The 20,728-nt window shown below is 39.3% G+C and overlaps 1 protein-coding gene across 12 annotated transcripts; it reads right to left on the reverse strand.

Annotated features, from left to right (window-relative positions):
- Positions 1-10: 10 nt before the first annotated feature.
- tdrd6 (tudor domain containing 6) lies at positions 11-19,814 on the reverse strand. Of its 12 annotated transcripts, XM_061812380.1 has the most exons (12): positions 19,488-19,814; positions 17,907-17,977; positions 15,677-16,075; positions 11,198-11,335; positions 11,062-11,126; positions 8,261-8,329; positions 8,002-8,056; positions 2,753-2,852; positions 1,283-1,334; positions 856-893; positions 628-685; positions 11-233 (listed from the first exon to the last, which is right to left on the reverse strand). In XM_061812380.1, the coding sequence occupies exons 3-12, from the start codon at positions 16,005-16,007 to the stop codon at positions 141-143; spliced, it is 999 nt and encodes a 332-aa protein (XP_061668364.1). In that variant the 5' UTR covers positions 16,008-16,075; positions 17,907-17,977; positions 19,488-19,814; the 3' UTR covers positions 11-140. The 12 variants fall into 12 exon arrangements, with proteins under 12 accessions (XP_061668364.1, XP_061668356.1, XP_061668352.1 ...); XM_061812372.1 differs by having other exon boundaries at positions 19-233; positions 2,779-2,852; positions 11,198-16,075; XM_061812368.1 differs by having other exon boundaries at positions 19-233; positions 11,198-16,075.
- Positions 19,815-20,728: the final 914 nt, after the last annotated feature.

The raw sequence follows: 20,728 nt of genomic DNA on the forward strand, positions 1-20,728 counted from the left end.
AAGAAAATACAAATGACATGATTGAATACCATTTATTGTAACCCCATAACTCAAAAGCACACATTTAACTCACAACCCAAACACCACGAAAACTTGAAAATATTTAAGGGCAGACCCTTTAAACGTAAGCCACATCCAATTTAACGGTGTGTCCAGTCATTCCTCTGGGTTGGTGTCAGCTGAGCTATCACTGATGACCAGAAACCGCTGAAGTAGGTCTGACAGCATATCACCTGAAGGAAAAATATGCAGACATCATTATCACTGAAGAAAAAAGAAAAATATACTAATGTGTGCTAAATTAGTGGCCATCGAAATTAAGGCTTTGTCCTACACATCTCAGTGGTAGGTTCAATTTTTTTTTTAATGTTCTGAGGGCTTCTGGGATTTATAATATTGTCTTTCACTTGACTTAAAATAAATGACACCAAAGCATCTTAAGCCATCCATTTTTCACAGGAATTAGATGAGTGAACCTCGACACAGTAAATCATCTAGAGATGCATTTTTGTCAGGATTTAAAAAGGTTTCCAAGGGGTCTTGGAATATCACTGGCATCTTTTTGTCCAAATTTCTCATGTATCAAGAATGGTAACACTTATATAAATACATTTTCTGAACACTTACAAATACAGTCATCATCATTAGAGGGGAATATGCTTGCATGCACCTCATCTCCGGAATCCTTGACAGCAGGAGAAAAACAATGAAACTAGGATGTTCAGGTATATTGATCAAGATACAGAGTAGAATTACAGAATAATAATTAATGAAAACAAAACATATGATCACTTTGTGAGTTACAATGAGGAATGGAGAGTGAATATAGTTAAATTCAAATCAGTGCCCTTTTACCTTGTATTCCCCGATGTTTGTTCCTTCTTCCTTTTGATCTACAAAAAGGAAGACATGTGAGCATCACATTTGACAAAACTGAACCCTTTGATCCACCTCACTCTCTCTCACACTGATCTTTTAATAGAGAATTAGGAAGTCTATTATTACTGTGGATGGCCGCCTCATTTTTTGGTTCACTATTGCAGGTATCTGTCAAACAAGCTCACAAGACCTGTTCATCACAAAAGGTGTATGTTCCAGTCAAAAGGCTGGAACTCAAATTGACACCACAGGACCAAGCACATCCAAATAAGTCTTTATACAGTAGCTTATATATACCATGGATAAAGAGCAACTTGTCACATGACATTTGTCTATTTAATGTTATCATTAACCAAAACCACAAATGTGATATATTGCACCGATAATGCTGCACATAACTTACCAATGACTCCCCCAGTAAAAGGCCAAAAATGATGCAGCAGTTTATTTGGCGCCTAAAATAAATGAGACTTAGACACGCATCTGTATATGTACACGAGACGCAAGAAAATGCAAGTATTCGACCATCCTATCCGCCTGTATTATAACTCTGTCAAATATTACCAATAAACTCAAATAAATGGAACTGTGACAAAATGTTTGAATTCCTCTGGTAAGCAACATTCAACGACAGGAACGGCCTAACAACTTTCCTAAGGAATGTGAAGAATGGCATAATTCCATCATTACAGTTCAGTTATTCCTTCAGTCATTTTCCGTACCATTTATTCTCACCAAGGTCACGGGCCTGCCGTTGCTTAACCCAGCTATCTTGGGTAGAGTGGTGGGTACATACACTCTGAACTGGTCGCCAGACAATCGCAGGGCACATATAAACAACCAATTGCACTCATATTGGAATTTGACCTGCCATGCATGCTTTTTGGACGTGGGAAGAAACTAAAGTACCCGTATAATAACCCCACAGGTACGGGGAGAAGCAGATTTCACAAAGGCAAGGCAGGATTTAAACCCAGGTCCTCAGAACTGTGAGGAGGTAGATGTGCTCACCGGTCATCCACTGTTCCACCACTATTTAATTCACATTCACAAAAAAATTGCCTACAATGTGCTTTCAGTTTTCTACACTTTTAAAAGAGTGCTGCTGACATTAGGAGGACCAACTAACTCCGATTATCTCCTTTCCTAGTTGTGATGGGCAAATCATTATCAGGTTAAATAACCCACCTTGGCATCATGAGGAAACAAGTCATCCCTATCAAACACTGCTCTTGCATCTTCAACAAACACGTGCACACACGTCATACAACCCTCGTGTTACTACTCACTTGGGGGATGCTTTCTTAACAAAAAAAGCATTGCATTTTTTTTTAATGATAACTGTTTTATTTGGACTAAATAATAGGCCTTCCAGGGTTGAACAGTGGTCGACTGGTTAGCACGTCTCCCTCACAGCTCTGAGATTGCGAATTCAAATCCAAGCTCTCCTGTGTGGAGATTGCATGTTCTTGCCATGCATGGGTTTTCTCTGAATAATCCATTTACGTCCCACATCCCAAAAACATGCATAGTGAGTTAATTGAAGATTAAATTGCCCATAAGGTGTGAACCTGAGCACAAATGGTTATTTCTCTGCGACTGGCTGGTGACTAATCCTGGGTTTGCACTCAGTCGGGATTGGCTCCAGTGCACCCGCAACCCTAGTGAGGAGATCCAATATGGAAAATGAATAGATTGAAAAGATCTTGCAAGGAGGAACTAAATGGAGTCTCTCGGACCATATTATGACCAGGTCTGTTATAAACAAATGGGTAATACGGGTGCTAAGACGAAAACCTGTTAAGACCTGATGTTTTGACTCCAACGCAAATATTCCTGCACAGAATGAAAAGAAATGCAGATGTGTACACACCACATGCGGAAACTGATGCAATTTACCATTTCCTCTACAGTCACAGTGACATGACAGTGCTTGCTTGCAGCCATTATGGCATCACTCTGCTCATTTGGATCTGCAATGCAAATGTTGTGATAGTTTAATCTGTTACCTATCATTAGTTACCGTAATTTGTCGAAAATAATGCAAATTTTTCCCCAAATATTTTCAAAAAGTCAATAGAGCGCATTATATTCAGGTATGAATGGAAAAAAAAAATCACATTGTATAGTCGTACAAAGGTACATAGAGTGGTTAAAAAAAAAAGTAAACATACACTATGACATTCGATGTCTTGTGTTACGGTAACATGCGCCTCCAACCTAAGCTCTCTGACCTCCTCCTCGGAGGAGCTTTGAATTTTATGATCGTTAGCGTAGAATATTCATTGCTACTCCTTCAAACATTAGAAGTGAAAGTTTCCTTTAACTTAAACGAAGACAAAAAAGTCGACTGCAAGGGCTAGTTGTGCAGCCGATTTTAAAATAAGTCTCTCATCGCTCCTCCCAATGATGAGAGGAACGGAACCAGCGTGGCAGTCCAAAACGAGTGCTCAATGCCTTCAGGTCATTATCAAAATAACGTGACCTCAAACTACGTAGTACAAGCGTAATGGGCACGTTTGAAAAAAAAAAGTTTTTATTAGACATCTTTGGGAAAGGTGGGTCGTTGGGGGGTAATTGACCCCTCCGTACAGGGCACTTAACCACGCCTCCTGAAGTGACGTCACGCCACGTGCGCTCACGTGAGACAAACAGTAAAAATGGCAAATACAATACAATACATTCTGAACTGAGACAGACTCCATGCTTCTGATTTGATTCAAAATCAATGATATATTATAGATTCTAAATACAATACATTCTTAACTGAGAGAGACGCCATGCTTCTGATTTCATTCAATCATTCACACGTAGCAATGTTATGCTAGCGGAGAACGTCTCATTCATTTATACGAGACGTGTATTAAAAATCAAATTTAGGGCATATCTTCGTGCAAACACAGTCTGGTTAAGCTTCTGGCCACGGGCCAGCAAGAAATCAATACGTTTGTGCAGTCCGATCATCGCTAAATATCGCTCAACAAAGAATAAGTGTGTCAATCGTTCACACGCAGCAGTGTTATGCTAGCGAAGAACTTCGAATTCATTTATACGAGACATCTATTGAAATTCAAATATAGGGCATACCTTTGTGCAAACATATGTGTTCCGGTTGATATTAGATGGATTTAGTTGATGATGCGGTCTTCCACAAGGTTTGATCCATCGAAGGCATTTTTCGTACTGGGTCTTTGGTTTTGGAAAGGGTACGAATCGAACTCCACCAACTAGCCTTTCAGGATACCTGTCGTCACTATTACAAAGTCCGTGACTACACCTCTTAACCATATTTGTTAAATAACCCAAATACGCGATAAAACGCTAACTAAACCTATACTGGACCATTCAATGTTGTCAGAGAAAATGGCGGGAGCAAAAACGGGCTTTGGTCTATGCAGATGTCTGGCCTCTGATTGGTCAGTGACGCGGATTGCGCAATATCCACGGAGGGGTCAATTTGGCTGTAGACAGCAGTGACCGTTAGCCCAGCCCTCCTCCAGATTTTAAAACACCAAATCACTCTCACAAATTGCAAAAAAAAAAAAAATAAAAAAAAAAGTCAGATATTCAACGTTGGTTTTCAGCCTTGCTAATTACATGCACATATTTATCAAAATTGGTCAAAGTTCTTATTTTGGACCACAAATGACAAAACCATAAATTCGTTGCAATTGTACATTGAGAAACGGTAACTATTGAGACCATTTTTTTCAAGCAGTTGTTACAAGGTGACAACTAATTCGTCACTTTAAACTGCACCCTTAGCACAATTGACATTGCACTGGTCTATAACGGTGAACCGCCAACGGGTGAGGGTACTCTGTATAAGCTTAACATAATGTGAGGGGTTGACATACTCTTAACTGCCCTAAATGCTAGAAGACTGCATCTTTGCACAACTGTGACTCTTAGAAGGAATAGTTCCCCATTAATGGAACGTTTTTGTTCTTCGGTCTTGTTTGTTGTTCTCAAAATGAATGTCGTTCCAGGGTGTCATCGACTCCAGGAGAGAAATTCCTTGCGTGTTGTTGTACATACTTGGCCATTAAAGCTGATTCAGATTCTTTTGTTGGAACTAGTTGCAGGAATTAGTTTCCCCTGTATATGCTTTCAGGGTTCATAGTCTGACCAAAAAAATGTAAGGGCTTTTTAGGGGCATTCTTCGGGGCTGACACGAAAAATTTAGGGCTGACACGGAAAAAATTTAGGGCCGACACGAAAAATTTAGGGCCATCGTGGGAAATCAAGAGTAAGGAAAAAAGACTCACCCAATGGTGCCATCAACCGTTCTTGGTTCATCAAATGTTCCAGTACCTCAGTACCTCAGTGACAGTGATCACTTGTCGCCCCTTGTGGAAGTTCTCATTGATATGACCATTGTCAACGTCTTCACATAACAGTATACAGAAAAACAGATTCTAACTACAATTGCAACTATATACACAAATGTCTTCTACTGATGTCTGTTTCTGCACCCCTACTCTAGCTCCTTGAGCCTACCCAGTGCCTCCTCTTTGTTGCTGCACAGGTGCCAAAGTAACTCTCTTGTCCTTTGCTCTGCCTCTGAGTGCATTGGCCTCGGTGATACACCTCAGATTCCTCTTTTCTTCTGGCTCCTCACACAGCCTGTCAGCCTTCTCAATAAGCGTTGATATGTCAGTCTCTATTCTGGCTTTTTTGGCTTTGAGGCAGTAGAGATGAAAAGTGGGCAGCGATGCCAAATGTAGCCAGGTACGAAGTCTTCCTTTCCCCACAGTGGTAGTTTTTAGCAATGTCACTGTCTGGGAACATGACTGAAAACACTTTCGAATTATTTTCACAAGATTTGTAACTGTAATGGCTGCAGATCCCTTTCAAAGTCCACATGATCTCTGCCTTTAACAAGTCCGTCTTCGTGTATTGAACTACGTTCATAAAGCCTGACTTCTGGCTGGACAACTGTAGGTGCGCATTAGGGATCGCAACCGGTTACTAATAACCGGTTATAACCGGTTTTCATTTTTTTTAAAAACCGAAACCGTAATCGGACTTTCGAAATCGGTTAAAATTTCCAATCATTTCTTCCGGTACTCCACATTGCGCTATTTTTTCAACATCATTTCCACTTTTTTCAAGTTTTGCTGTTAGAGTAAAGTTGGACTCAAAAGAACATTCAGTTAAAACAAAGAAACATCAAACATGGCATCGAGGAAACGCTCCAAAGTATGGGAGTATACTTGTTATATTAGCAGACATCAAAACACTACTCGCATAACGGGGGGAACTCTGTGAACTCTTCACTCCGGAAGAGCAACAACAAAAACAGTCCATGCGGAACCCCGCACCCCAACTCAAGGTCCCGCAGGTGAATTATGTAAACACCACTATGGTACCGTTTTTTTGCTACAGCTGTTCGGTTAAAACCGGTTATGAAAGTAAGCGGTTTTTTGTGATCTCTAGTGCGCATGCACTGCTAGTACCACTGCCTGAAGTTGATGCTTCACTATCTTGATATTTTAGAAACAGAAGATGAGAGAGTCTTCACTTCCCCGTGATACAAGTTGGATCGATGAAAGAACTACGCTACGTCGTAACGAAGACGAAGTGAAATGCCTACTCACGGAAACAAACAATGGAATATCGACAAGATGGCGACTAGTTGTCAACACGATGACTTCCGTTGACAATTTCCGGCTGATTTGGAGCCAGACGGATCGCTATTTTTTTTTTTTAAATAAAAGATTAATTTATTTTTTAGGGAGAATTTTGGCTGTAGAGGTCCTCCCTTTGATTTTTTTTAATGTAAGGCCTTTTTAGGAGTTTGACTGGTTTTCGCGGATTTTAAGGACTTTTAGGAGCCCCTAAATGCACCTTCGAAAATTTAGGAGTTTACTTGGGCTGCCCGCCAAAGCACATTAGCAGTCTCTCCCAGAAGATGAAACGAGATTTAATTTCTAATTTTAACCATAATACAAAAGAAGACAGTGTGAAAACTTTTAATTTTCTTGTGTGATCATCTAAAATGGTTATGTAAGATTCTCTCATTCAGGGTCAAAATTGATCTCAAAAACAGATTTCAAGGCGAGCATCTTGCTGCATGCATGAGAATTAGCATACATGGACCTGAATAATTTCTGTACAGAAAAGCCTTGGGGCTTTTTTCCGAAGCAACCAATCCATTGCTTAGACAGAAATTCTTAATTTTGTGAATAGTTAATTGGAAATATTGCTGCAAACATACAATAAATAAGCATTGTTCATATACCTTTATTCAGGCATGAGGATTTCAGCAAATATGGTAACCGATCTTTCGGTTCCATTGATTTTTGTCCTGGGAAACGGTGGGAAACGATTTTTCGGTTCCCATTGATAATGGGAACCGGTTTTTACATGTACTTCAAAATAAAGCCTTAGCAGGCATGAGCATTTTGTCTTTTACGCTTGGCAACCGACATGTTTGACTAGCGTTTGAGTGACCCATATATGATAGGGATATGAATAACTCGACCTTGCGCATGCATAGCGCAGAAGCGGAAACCGGTGCGGTTTGTAAACCACACTGACAAAGCTGGGCGTTTTAATCATTGAAAATAAAGGGGTTCATGTAGGTTCGCTTTATACAGATTGTTGTATTTCATTGAGAACTTGTTTTACATTCCACACATGGGCGAATTTTATTAAAAGTAAGCCCAGAGATCTGGGAAACGGACTTTCGGTTCCGTGTTTTCTCAGGCTGGGTAACGACATGGTAACGGAACAATCGTTTCCGTGAAATGCTCATGCCTGTTTATTTGACTACATTATTTACATCATGGCGCAACTCAACACCAACCTGCCCCTCATGAGGCACTAAATTTGCAATGAGAGAATACTTACAAAAGAGCAATAATCAGTCTGAAAATTAAATAGCTTATCTTCGCAGTGTAGAGGATTGAATATGTTGAAATAGATTTGGTAATCATTGTATTCTGCTTTTATGTATTTGCACACATTGTCCCAACTTAATTGAACCTTGGGTTAAAAGGCTGAATGAGTCTGTATAATTAGCTTCATTTTTTAAATTCAACTCCGGAAAAAAAACCCAAAACATTTATATTCTAATTTGCACCAACCTCTTCTAATTTGGTAAGGAAAACTACTCACCATGTAACTTCTGCATAACAGGCACAAGGAAAGGCAACACTGATTCACTTGAACCCTACAAATAATATATATATACACACACACATATATACATATAAATGAAAAAATATAAATAGATTTCACTCCATCTCAAAATGTGATCTGGCATATAAGTGACAATCTATTGCTAAATCCAAATAATGAAGCAAACATTTAAAACAAGTGAGGTCTTCACTTAAGAAAAAAAAAAGCAAGATAAGAGTTGAGTCTTCAGAAGTACCATCAGCAACTGTTTCATGAAGAACAACGTAGGAGGAACAACGTAGTTCATGACAGCATCATAAGCGATCTTAAAAAGGTGAGAAAAGTTTCATTTAATTATGGGGATTGTTAAGCAAAGCAAACAGGATAAAACTTCTGGCCATTCAATTACACAATGTGATTGTTAAATCATGGTCATTTGTAAGGAATTTATTTTTAAAAATTGTCGTCATCAAACATTTGGCAATGGTACTTTACTGGGTTTGCGTTCTATTTGAAATCCACATTTGGAGGATGTTTAAGTGTGCAAGTAACTCCTTGCCAACCTCACACCCTGTCTCTTTTCCTGTAGGATGTCGTACACCACTAGAAGTCCATTACATTTCTGTCAATTTCAATTCTAATCATTTCAATTTTAATCACACGTTACATTTATTGTTATTGTATTTGTTTTACAGATCTTAAGAGTTTGTGTAAAACCAAGGGTCATTTATATATTTATTTACGGCCATGGTACCCTGAGACCGCTCGATCTCGTCAGATCTCGGAAGCTAAGCGGGTTTGGCCCTGGTTGGTACTTGGATGCAAGACTGCCTGGGAATAACAGGTGCTGTAAGCTTCTCTCCCCGGATCCAGAGGGATTGCGTCAGGAAGGGCATCCGGCGTAAAACTGTGCCAAACAAATATGCCTTCATCTAAGATGACACGCTGTGGCGACCCCTAACGGGACAAGCCGAAAGGAAAAGAAGAAGAAGTTATTATCCACGCTATATTTCCATGATTATACATGGAAAAAAAAAATCCCTAATTTTAGCAGGACCTGGAAATCTCATTTGCACAAGATTTAAGACCGATTTGATAAGCCTCATAGGATTGGCCAATAATTGGTATTTTTTGCTCATCAGATCATCAGTTTTGATGTCATAATTAGCCAATCTGATCAGTGACAATCGACTCAGAGAAAGGCATTTACTCCACGTCGCTGTTGTGCACAGTATATCTGAATGCATAATCTTTATTTTTGGATGGTAGTATTTATAGTTTTTTTTCAGTGTCTTCTAATGTAACACTGTAAATAAATGATGGCCCAAAATATTATTTAAAAAAAAAAAGGGGGGGGGGTGGAGAAGAGAATGTGATTTCATGATTGCACTATGTCAGACTACGGCAATAAAATCTTGTATTCCGAGACCACCACATCTAATTTTTTTATGATCAGTGGGCTTTATCTGGTCAATTTAAATAGATACTTGTTGGTTATCAACACAAGTGAATCGCGCCAACTGTATTATAAGACAATGTGGAGGAAAAACGTAATACGATACAGCTTGCAAGCACGGGCAAAAATGTTACGTAGCCTTGCAAGCTCGTACTACCGTTCATAGCTGTGTGTAAACATGCTGCCGTTGTTATGAACAGATTGTCTAACCAGAGCAGGGAATTCCAACGTTTATGAAGCCAAGGAACATATTTTATAATTGAAAAAAAAAAAACATCTCACACCACACCAACAAACAAAATGTCACAAAAAGTTGACACATTAATCCAGTCACTCACATTTGACAACCGCGACCGCGCTCATGCGCCGTCGCGCTCGCAAATCTGCAGTTAAGCATGAAAAATCACGTGCATAAAATTTGTTACAAGTAGAAATACCTAGACATTCTCAGCGCACATGAAAATCAAACCAATCCATTGCAGTGAACCACAGCATGACTTTTTTTTTTTTTTTTTTTTAAAACAAGGAAGCACACGGTCTCCTGCTCGTTCACCTGACTCTGTCCCCCCTTCGGCTCTTAAAGGGATACACTCATAATTCCAAACACCGTCTACCCACACAGTCTGGACAACATAGACCAAAGGGAGTTAGACATGCTGCTTGTGTTTACTCTTGATAATAATGCTAAAAGTAAAAAAATAAATAAAATAAAATCAAAAGTGCTGTTGCTTTATTGAATGTCAGGGTTTGTGAATAATGGAAGAAAAAGTGGTGAAACTGAAAGAGATTTCCTTTTGAGTAAAAAAGGTCTGGTCTGAAGCCAAAGTAGAATGTACAGGATGATTTTCTTCAGTTAAAGTTTGTCAGAGGAAGAACTTTTATTGATGAAAAATTTTAAATACCGTTTTATATCATGTTCTACTAATATCAGTTGAAATTGGAAATGATCATTTCTGAGTAAGAAATTTGTTTTCTATTTTAGTTACGCATTTGTTTATTTTATTTTCAATTTACAGTTAAGGTCTTGAGATTCCATCCCTAATCACACCCGCAACTCTATCTGTGAGCATGTCTGACCACACTCGTACATTTTTCAAATGCGAGTGACTGGATTAATCGCAGTATGTGCTTACTGCCATTTAATAGAAGACCATTAATTTGTTCTGTCGCTATGCCTCACTGGCGTCAATAAATGAACAAAAATACATTTTTTGTCAATGTATATTTTTTGAACTATTTTGTAAATGAACCAGTCATTTAAATAGACTCAATACTCCACCTTGTGATCGAAAAGATGAAAATTTATTGAAACTCGCCGATTGTTCAGAAAAGTCCTGATCATGTAAAGCCTAATTTTCAAGCTCTATGAATTTTTCTAGGTTTTTCACAACAATGTGAACCCTGATTATATTAACTTTTCTTTTCTACCACTGTAAGCTTGTGGTTGTATGCGGAACAGAGCCACACAACTGAATGCACGTCACCGTTCTGCCATTACGAAGACGACGACAGGATTGCGAATTTAAAGACCACAACTTTTGGTTTTAACAGAGTCGTTGCAGCCTTATTACATAAAATATAATGTATTTTACAGTACTCACGTTTGTCTCAGTCATATGTGGATTTGAAATTGCAGCCTGGTTGTCATCAGTAGCAACTTTTGGATCTGGAAATAAGCATAAAAATACTAACTCTATTCAGTTTTGACATGCATTATACAAAACATTAAGGACTTACCATCAGAATAGGTCCTAACTTCATCCCAGGCGCTCTTGTTGCGGATATCCACCAATTTAATGGGGGACAATGGAATCCCACACTCATCTATGGGCTTCTGAAGGTTGTCTGGTGGAGATTTTATCTCATCTTGGAAAGCTGTGTCCACAGAGGCAGCTTCCTCAATGTTTTTGTCAATCTCTGTCACATTTGAGTCCATATTTTTAAAGGGGAACATATTTTCTTTTATTCCACTTTCAATCTGTGTGATCTTCATTTCATGAATCGAAACACTGGGGGCTTTGTTTACCCCTTCATTTGTTTCACTTTGGCCCCGGTTTTCAGACAAATGCTTCTCTACTTGAGGGGAATCAGTAAAAAGAATTGAACCGTGAAGACAATCCACAGGGCTTTGAATGTTCTTTGGCGTAATTGTTACCACAGAGTGTAAGTCAGCATCATTATGACCTCTTCCAGTGTGAGCACCAGGAGTAGGAATTCTGATCTCTTCACTCTCAGAAGGTTTGTTTTCTCTCTCTTTCGCAGTACCATCAATTGGGCCTTGTTTTTCATCCATCATGCACAGTGGGACATCTGGTTTGTTTCCAATTGTGGAAGTCATCCACCACCTTTTCAGAATGTCATTTAAATTCTGGCCTTCACCTTCCAGCTGGACAAGGTACATGTTCTTTCCATCTTCTTTAAATGGGTTGGTGACAGTTAGTTGAAATACTTTGTCTTCTGCAATTGAAGCCAATTCTTCGACAGCACTGTGACCCCAACAGCCATGTAACTCAAAATCTTCAGCCATACACAAAAATGCCTGCGTTGCAGTTTCTAACAGGTGACTGGGTAGTTCCCTCACATTTGTAACAGTAACAACTGCTTTGTTGTCATCGTCTACAAATAGAATTGACAGCTCATCCCCATCTTTAGTCAATATTTCAGCACGGTACCATAGCTGATCCTCTGTACAAAAGCCGATGCATGGACTACCAGCTAAAGTAACACTCCTCTTGCTTATGTGTGTATTATATGCTTCTTTTCTGATTTCCAAGAGATTTTTGGATATCTTATCCAGTCGATTTGAGTCAGCAGCCTGACACCAGAATTTATCAACGTCATTTCTAGCTGAGACATAAACATCTAGATATTGTCCCTCTATACATTGCATATGGTTGTAATCGGGAGAACAAAAATCCAGTGATGTTTCTATGTTTTGCACACTTGTTTCCACTTTATGTTCATTGTCAGATGGAGTTTCAGGAGATTTTTCTGGTGTTTTACATGTGACGGAGTCACCATTATCCTCAAGAGTGACTTGCCACACTACCTCAGACTTCTGCACAAATTGACATTTTAGCATTTTCTCTGCATTTGAGCCATTCTCTCTTTTTAAAGTTGACACCAATTCTGCATCAAGCACCTCAAAAGATTCAGCTTCACTTAACATACAGTGCGTGCTGTACCTTGGCAACTCCACAAAGGTTTGACTGAGTTTGGCTACTTTGGAAACTGGTAACTGGACTATGTTGCCAAAATCAGTACTCTGTGCTCGGTACCATAAGGAATCATCAGCAAACTCAGCTTCAATGAGGTCACCTGCATCTACTTCACTAATGCCAACTTTGGGGGGGGATAATGGGTAATTAAGCTTGTTAACTAAGGAGAATATTTCATCCCCTTTTCTGACAAATTGTATATAGACGCTTGATGGGCTGTTGTAATGTGAAACATAAACAGCTGCTTCCATACCCAATGTGATTATATTTTTGGGCAAGTCTTCACGTTTAGGACACTTTTGATATTTTGCTTGGCGAAGCACATTGTCAGACTCTTCCACAGGTGACTTAGAATCTAACTTTGAGTTGTTTATGACTGTGAGATTTTCTTTTGTTTCACTATTACAATTGTGCTTATGCTGAGGTTGCCTTTTGTGCGGTGGTTGGTACAGTTCTTGTGAGGTTTTAACCCTCTGATCCTTCAAATTTTGTCTTGATTGTGTAGCTTGTCTTAATTCACGTGCTGGTTTTGTTTTGGGGGGGATGATTTGAGTAGAAACAGATATTGCCTGTTTTATCTTATTTTTGTAAGGAGTCTCAAGAGCTTTCTGATGCCGGGAGAGTATTTGATTCTCAGTCTTTCCCTCTAGCTGAAAGATTTTTCTCATCATTGAATTGATTTGAGTGTTTTTGTGATAAAGTTTAACCTTTAGATTCCCACTGGGTTCTTTGGCTACAACTACTGCTTGGAATTTATAATCTGCCACAGATTTTTTAAACCAGTTGTTCACTTTACTAGGAACATCTTTTGGGACATCAGAGAGACAGCAAACTACTGCCTGTACAGGTATAGACATTATGTCATTGGCTTCTTTGGGCATTGGAAGCAAGTCTGATTTGTCCACTTCAGCTATATCGCCATAATCAACAAAGTGAACCTGGATTGATGGCTCAGTGGCCTTGATTTGTGCCCTGTACCACAGCCCATCAATGTACTTTGCAAAGCACAATTTTCCAAATACTTTGGGGGGCTTCATCATGCCAAGCTTATGGCAAAGATTATTGGACTTCACATTAAGGTCCTTCAGAACATCAGCATTCCTCTCAAGTTGGCAGTAGAACTCACTGACACGGTTTACACATGTAACTTTAACTTGTTCTTCAATTCCAATTTTGATATTGTGTGTTGAGTAATAATATGTGTCCAGGCAGAAAGATGGTCTCGGGACTGTATTGTCAGGTGCAATTTGGGCTGGAGTGGCAATACTTTCAGAGATGCTCTCAAAGGGGGTTTCCAAGTCCACAATGTTCAATACCATTTTCTGTTTATTGTATGTTACTGTATATATGGTGCACTTTAATGTGACAGAGTTCGAGGCAGCAGTTTCCACAAATCTGTTGAACTTTTCTTTTTCCTCATCACTCCAATCATTTACACCCGACATGAATTTTGGAGGGTGGAATAGACTGCATCGAAATGCTTGACTGTGCAGATTAAGAAATTCAGGATCGATCATCCTCACGGCATGGAGAGGGACTGTCTTTGTATGGCCGTAGTCCACAAAAAGAACAGTCACATGAGTCATTTCGGGTTTGTGAATTACACGAGCCCGGTACCAAAATCCATTGTCAGGGCTGCGAACAACACAAACGTCTTCTGTGAGGGGCTCATAAATACTGCCCACATAGTGTGCTTGTATGTCATACATTAGCAATTTCAGCTGCCAAGAATTTTTTGCATATTGGCACCAAAACTCATTTGGGCTCTCAGTGCAAGACACCGTGACATCAAGGACAGTACCAATAGGAAACGTATGTTCCTTGAACTTTCCAAATTGTAACTCTTTGTTGGAGGGAAGAATGTTATTCTGGGTTGGAAAAGAAACCTCTGTTTCTCTCCAAATACCCAACAATCCAGTTTCTGAAAGTTGGGTTGAGATTTTGGATGTTCTTTCAATCTCAGTCCTTTCAGCAAGGCCAGATGAACACAACATCTTCCTGGTAGCCTTTTGTCCTGGTGAGGAATGCTGGCTGCTGTATTCCATGTTTCCAACATCATAATCAAGTGTTTTTTCATTCTCGTGCAGAGCGTTCTGCTGAGAGCAAAACATAGTGTTGAGGTTTTTATTTTTATCACCATAGAGTGTAACATAGTAAACACCCTCTGAAATACTTTGGTACTGAAATTTGGCGATTAGTTTCTTGTACAAGAGTAGGGACTTGAGATATGTAATCTGAGTACTTGTCCATCCAACTCTGTCAATAATTCCATGGAGTGAACATATATAGGTCACAATAGGCATTTTGAAGAACTCTGGAGCCAGCGGTCTTACATTTGCCATTTGAACTAATTGTTTTTTGCCGTAGTCAACATTGAGCACTTCCACCAGCTGGTCTACTGGAAATACTTGTTGTACAACAGAGCGGTACCAATTTCCATCATTTCCCCTTGCAGCACAAGGATATCCTACCATTTCAGGATCCACAATCCAATTGTCCAGTGTGCTCCTATAGCACTGTGTGATTTGGTCTGAGAGTTTATTTAACGCTTGAGAAAAAACATTCAACTGACAGAAAACTCTCTGTGGATTGGCAACTTCTGTCACTACAATAGTCTCCACAGTTCCTGGTGTCACCTCTGGATACATATAGAACTCCTTGTGTAATTGTTTAACTTCATCCATGGAGGTCTGATAAAATTTTTCATCTTCAGTTTTAGGCTCTGTTGACTTGAGAAAAAAGTCCAGAAACACACTTGGTTCCATTTCCTTTGCTAATCTCATTTCATACATTTGTCTGGATATGCAAGGGATCTCCAGAAGAACCTTTCTTTCATGTACTAGTACATCTTTCACAGACGCCTTTACAATCTGTCCTCTAAAAGACTGCAGTAATTCAAGTGCAGGTGGAGACCATCTATTTTCATGAGACAATGGCAATACATTGGCAAGCACACATGACTCCACTGCAGGTGACAGGCGGAAGTGCTCCCTCTTACCAAAAGCCATTAACTTTGTGGTGGTGCAATGTAGGATCCCTTTGTCAATGAGGAAGACTTTGTAGTTGGAGCCATTTCTTGTGACTATCCGGGCCCTATACCATGTGCCAACGACCTGAACCAAACACAAGTCGCCAGGATTTCCTTCAAACTCCGGAAATACATTTGCAGAAGACTGAATGTTTTTTTCCAGGGACTGATAATCCACTGCCCTTGCCTGGGCAAAATTGGCTTGGAATTCTATGAGACGACAATTAGGATTTGAGGAAATCCTGGTAATTAGGATTGTAACATTCGAGTTTCGTGTCGGAAGTCCAAGGACGGAGGGCATTGTGGCAGTTTTATTTGCTCAAACTCTCAATCATGTGTCACTTTCAAATCGGTGGGTCTGAGCAAGATCTGGAAGATATAAATTCACAAACACATCATATGGTATAGTTGGGTGACATGGCTTTCAAATATTTTTTCCCATAAAAAAAGCAGATCTTTGGACTTTAAATTCTTTACCCTTTAACACAGGGGTCTAAAAACGGCAGCCCTTGGACCATTTGTGGCTGACAAGATGATATTTTGTGGCCTCCAATTTAATATGAAAGTTTAATGTTAGTGCAGCCCTGACATTTACACGTACGGAACGTTTACAGTGTTGTGTCGGGAGCCTATGACTCCATCAATCATGGTGGGGTATTTGGCTCGGGGGTGTGACATCGACCAGGCTTGAAGCAACCAGAGAGACAATTTTCAATAAGTCAAATTTACAACAGCGTTGTCATGGAGAGCTTTATTACTAGTTTTGGACAACTTGTTTACTCCATCAACATTTGTTAGAGTTATTTTTAATATATTTATTATGGACTTGCAACAAAGCCAAAGTATCATCCTTGCTTCAAAGAGTCTTGTTTACAGGACGAGCTCCTACAGACAGATGCAACAGTATCTTCCTAGAAGTGGCCAAGGACAACTCCATCATAACCAAAGAATGTGCCACATCATCACCAAAAACTATACCTTTGTTCATTTCATCTGCTCACCCCTCCTTTTGACCTTGTGTGTTTTCTAAAAGAGTACATGAGAGGCTGGTTCAGAACGTGTTTGGAGACTGTAAATGGCCTGTCTCGCACATCCTCCTGATCAGAAGAAAGACGACTTCTCGTCCGTTATTTGTGCAACTATTCCAGCAAGGGAGGTGATAAACCTAACAACCTTCGACTTGGACTTCGCGCCAATATGATCGGCCTGATCAGATGAGCTGATAATTGCCTTTTTTTGCTGATTGGTTTATCATATTTCGCCAATCTGATCCATGACGTCATTGACCGGCTCTTACACTATATATTTGAATCTAAAAGGTAGTTTAGTTTTACATGTAAGTATTTATAGATTATTTTTGTGTCTTTTGACGTAGTACTGTGAATATCTGGCAGCACGGTGGAACAGCTGGAAAGCGTTGGCTTCACAATTCTGAGGTTCCGGGTTCAATCCCGGACCCACCTGTGTGGAGTTTGCATGTTCTCCCCGTGCCTGCGTGGGTTTTCTCTAAGTACTACGGTTTCCTCCCACATCCCAAAAACATGCAACATTAATTGGACACTCTAAATTTCCCCTAAGTGTGATTGTGAGTGTGGCTGTTTGTCTCAATGTGTACTGCGATTGGCTGGCAACCAGTTCAGGATGTACCCCGCCTCCTGCCCGTTGACAGCTGGGATAGGCTCCAGCACTCCCCACGACCCTTCTGAGGATAAGTGGCTAAGAAAGTGGATGGATGGATATGAATATCTGGCAGGCAAGTTATAAAAGAAAGTTGACGCAACGGGAGAGACAAAGTGGCTGTGAGACGGCACATAATGCATGGATCAGACTACAAGAGAAATTTGCTCTTTCACGATTGCACTGTCAGACTACTGCAATAAAATCTTCATTCCGGATCCCATAGCTTCACATTTTTTACGGTCATTGGGCTTCATCTTGTAAACTCAAATACGTAACACTCGTAACTGTGGGGATGACAAAACAAGTGGATCGCGCCGGCTATATTATGTGGGGAACATGCTTTGGGTTGACGAAGGTTTTCTGTGTGTGCTGTGGAGATTTTTTTTTTTTGTGGTAGTCATGCTTGTGGAACCGCAAAGTTTTACATATTCCTCTTACTCAGGGTTGGGTGGGTTACTTCAGATAGGTAATCCAATACAGCAACTAGTTATCGATAATTAATCAGTTCTCAATAACTAACCAGTTCAGGGTGTAGCCCGCTGCCTGCTCGTAGATAGCTGGGACAGGCTCCAGATCTCCCACGATCCTCGTCTTGGATGGTTGAATAGATGTTATTCAAAATAAATAAATCCTTCAGTGAATATACTGTTCAATCAACATGCCGCCATGTATTCTCCATTATGGTTATTTCACTCCATGTAGAGTACTTAATCACTTAAGTGTGCAGCCAACTGTCCAATTTTATTTTGTTCCGAATGATCCAGTTCACTCGCTTGAGTTTGTTAATCAACAGGGACTTGCAAAACATAACGGAGACTTTGTCCACAAATGCAGTATCAAAGCAATGAACATGCAAAATAAAAAAAATGTACAAACGACAAGTCATGATAAATGTAGATACGCGGTACCGTTCATTGTACTGCGCGATGGAGCTGACTGTGCCTGTAGAAGAAACTCTATGGAGTATAATATGCGTCACTATTTTGTGTACAAGGCTTATTATTGCACCAAACCCTCAGAAGCTGATGATGTACTCCACGATTCCGTCTACAACATCCATTTGGTATTTTTAAAAATCGCGAAAGTTGTAGTAATTTTTATCCAAAATTTTTCTGTTTAAAACTTTGATCAAAACCTGTCGCTATGTATATATTTTTTCTAAAGTACTTCATTTATGATTTATATGTACTTATGGATAGAGGCCCTGTAGCTCAGTGGTTAGAGCACTGGTTTGATAAACAAGGGGTTGTGGGTTTGTATCCCACTGGGGCCTCCACTCCCTGAGAAGGGTTGCGTCAGGAAGGGCATCCGGCGTAAAAATTGTGCCAAACATATGTGCGTTCATCTGAGATGACACGCTGTGGCGACCCCGAAAGGGACAAGCCGAAAGAAACTTACTTACGTACTTATGGATGCATAAGTGAAATATGAAGGTGATATCACCGCTCGCACTGTTTTTCACGTTCACAAAAATGTTGGTCACATTGCAAAACTGTTAAAATGGCCGAATTTGTTGCTTTGTATGCAATTATAATGAAAATAAGTGCAAATGGCAATGCTTTTGTCAAGCTATCGTCACTGAAATTTCATGAAAATCCACTCACAAACAAAAACATTATGACATTTTGAAGATCCTAATTAACCGGGAAGTTCATAATATTTTATCCATAGTCTACTACCATAATTAGTCTATATTCCCAATCTTTAAATAGTCATAACTTTTGTTATTTGAGCTATTGAGATCATTTAAGTAATATTTTAAAGGTTTTTCAAAGCTTTTACCAATGACAGTTTTTTTCAATTCCATGACCTTGAAATCCCATCAAATATCAATCATTCACAAATGCGCTGTTGAAACACTTACCATGCAAAATAAAAATGTACAAACGAAAAGTCATGATAAAGGCACGGACAAGATTTGAAAAACATGCATATATATATATTTGGGGATTTGAGGAAAAAAATGTCCATATAGCCTCTCCCCATATGCAAAATACATTGGCTTCAACTCAGATGAATAACGAGCACAAATGTGACAGTAAACTGACTAAGCGGGGTAAAAATAAGTTTCGTCGTCTTATACAAAAAAAAAATATCTCACCTGTTTTTTTTTTTTCCTGGCAATTACGCGACTTGATGCAGAAAAAGGCGCCGATCGTTTCACCCAATTAACTTCCCTCAAAACCCACTAGGCTAAACAGTTAGCAGGTGCTCAAACGTCGGGGAATATAAACCAGATGAGATTTCTTTCGTCCAGGTTTTTGTACTGACGTGCACTATTTAGTCAGATAATAACGAAAGTGACTCCCAGACTACTTCAGGGTTAGAATTTAAGCGAGCAAACGTCGTCAGTAAATCGGAGACTTCTTGCCCCCCCCCCCCGCGCGTAACTACCGTAAAACACGCCCACTTTCGTTTTGACCCGGAAATTAACTCCTTCTTCCTTGGCGCTAATGGGTCATTGTTTCTTTTATTGTATTAATATTTTATTATTATTATTATTTTATGATTGTACTTGATCAGCTTGTACATATCACATCATATCACGGCTGTACAGACCCGTACATGAATTATAAATATAAGATTATAAATTTTCCTCGCATTTATCACAATGCTAAAAAAAATAAATAAACATGCTATCATTAAACATATACAACAGTTCAAATTGTTGAAGGATGGCACCTTTTCCACGTATGATTTTTTTCCCCCAATAAAATCATCAGGATTTTTTTCCATATTAATTGCCGTGAAGAAATTAAATCACAGATGTAGTTCTAAGAATACCTGTAAGAAAAGTAGAAGTCTAAAGTAGCCTACTACAGTTGTGGTTTATTTTATGTGTTACTGTCAATAAATATATAGAATACTCATTTTAATAACTTAATTGTCACAAAAACAAAAATCTTCCCTCGATTATTTAGTTTTTCCTATCCATATTTTAAATTTTAAGTGCCCTGCGTTTGGATGGCAACCAGTTCAGGGTGTACCCTGCCTCCTGCCCGTTGACAACTGGGAAAGACTCCAGCACTCCCACGACCCCAGTGAGAATAAGCGCCTAAGAAAATGGATGGATTGATAGTAATAACTTTTATTTAACCGTTATAAATGTCTTAAATATTATATTATATATATAATATTTATGTGCAGTAATTTTCGAACTGAAATACCTGGAGAATAAACTGTCGAACCGACTGATGTTGACTAAGAAATGTCTCTCCCCAAAAAGAACGATATTATTATTATTATTATTATTATTATTGTTGTTGTTGTTGTTGTTGTTATTGCGCCATGGCAATCTTAAATCTGAAGTGACCAAGGAGGTGATACTTTTTGCTCTTTGTC

This window comes from Syngnathoides biaculeatus, chromosome 23 (genome assembly GCF_019802595.1).
Source record: "Syngnathoides biaculeatus isolate LvHL_M chromosome 23, ASM1980259v1, whole genome shotgun sequence".
Classification (NCBI taxonomy): domain Eukaryota; kingdom Metazoa; phylum Chordata; class Actinopteri; order Syngnathiformes; family Syngnathidae; genus Syngnathoides; species Syngnathoides biaculeatus.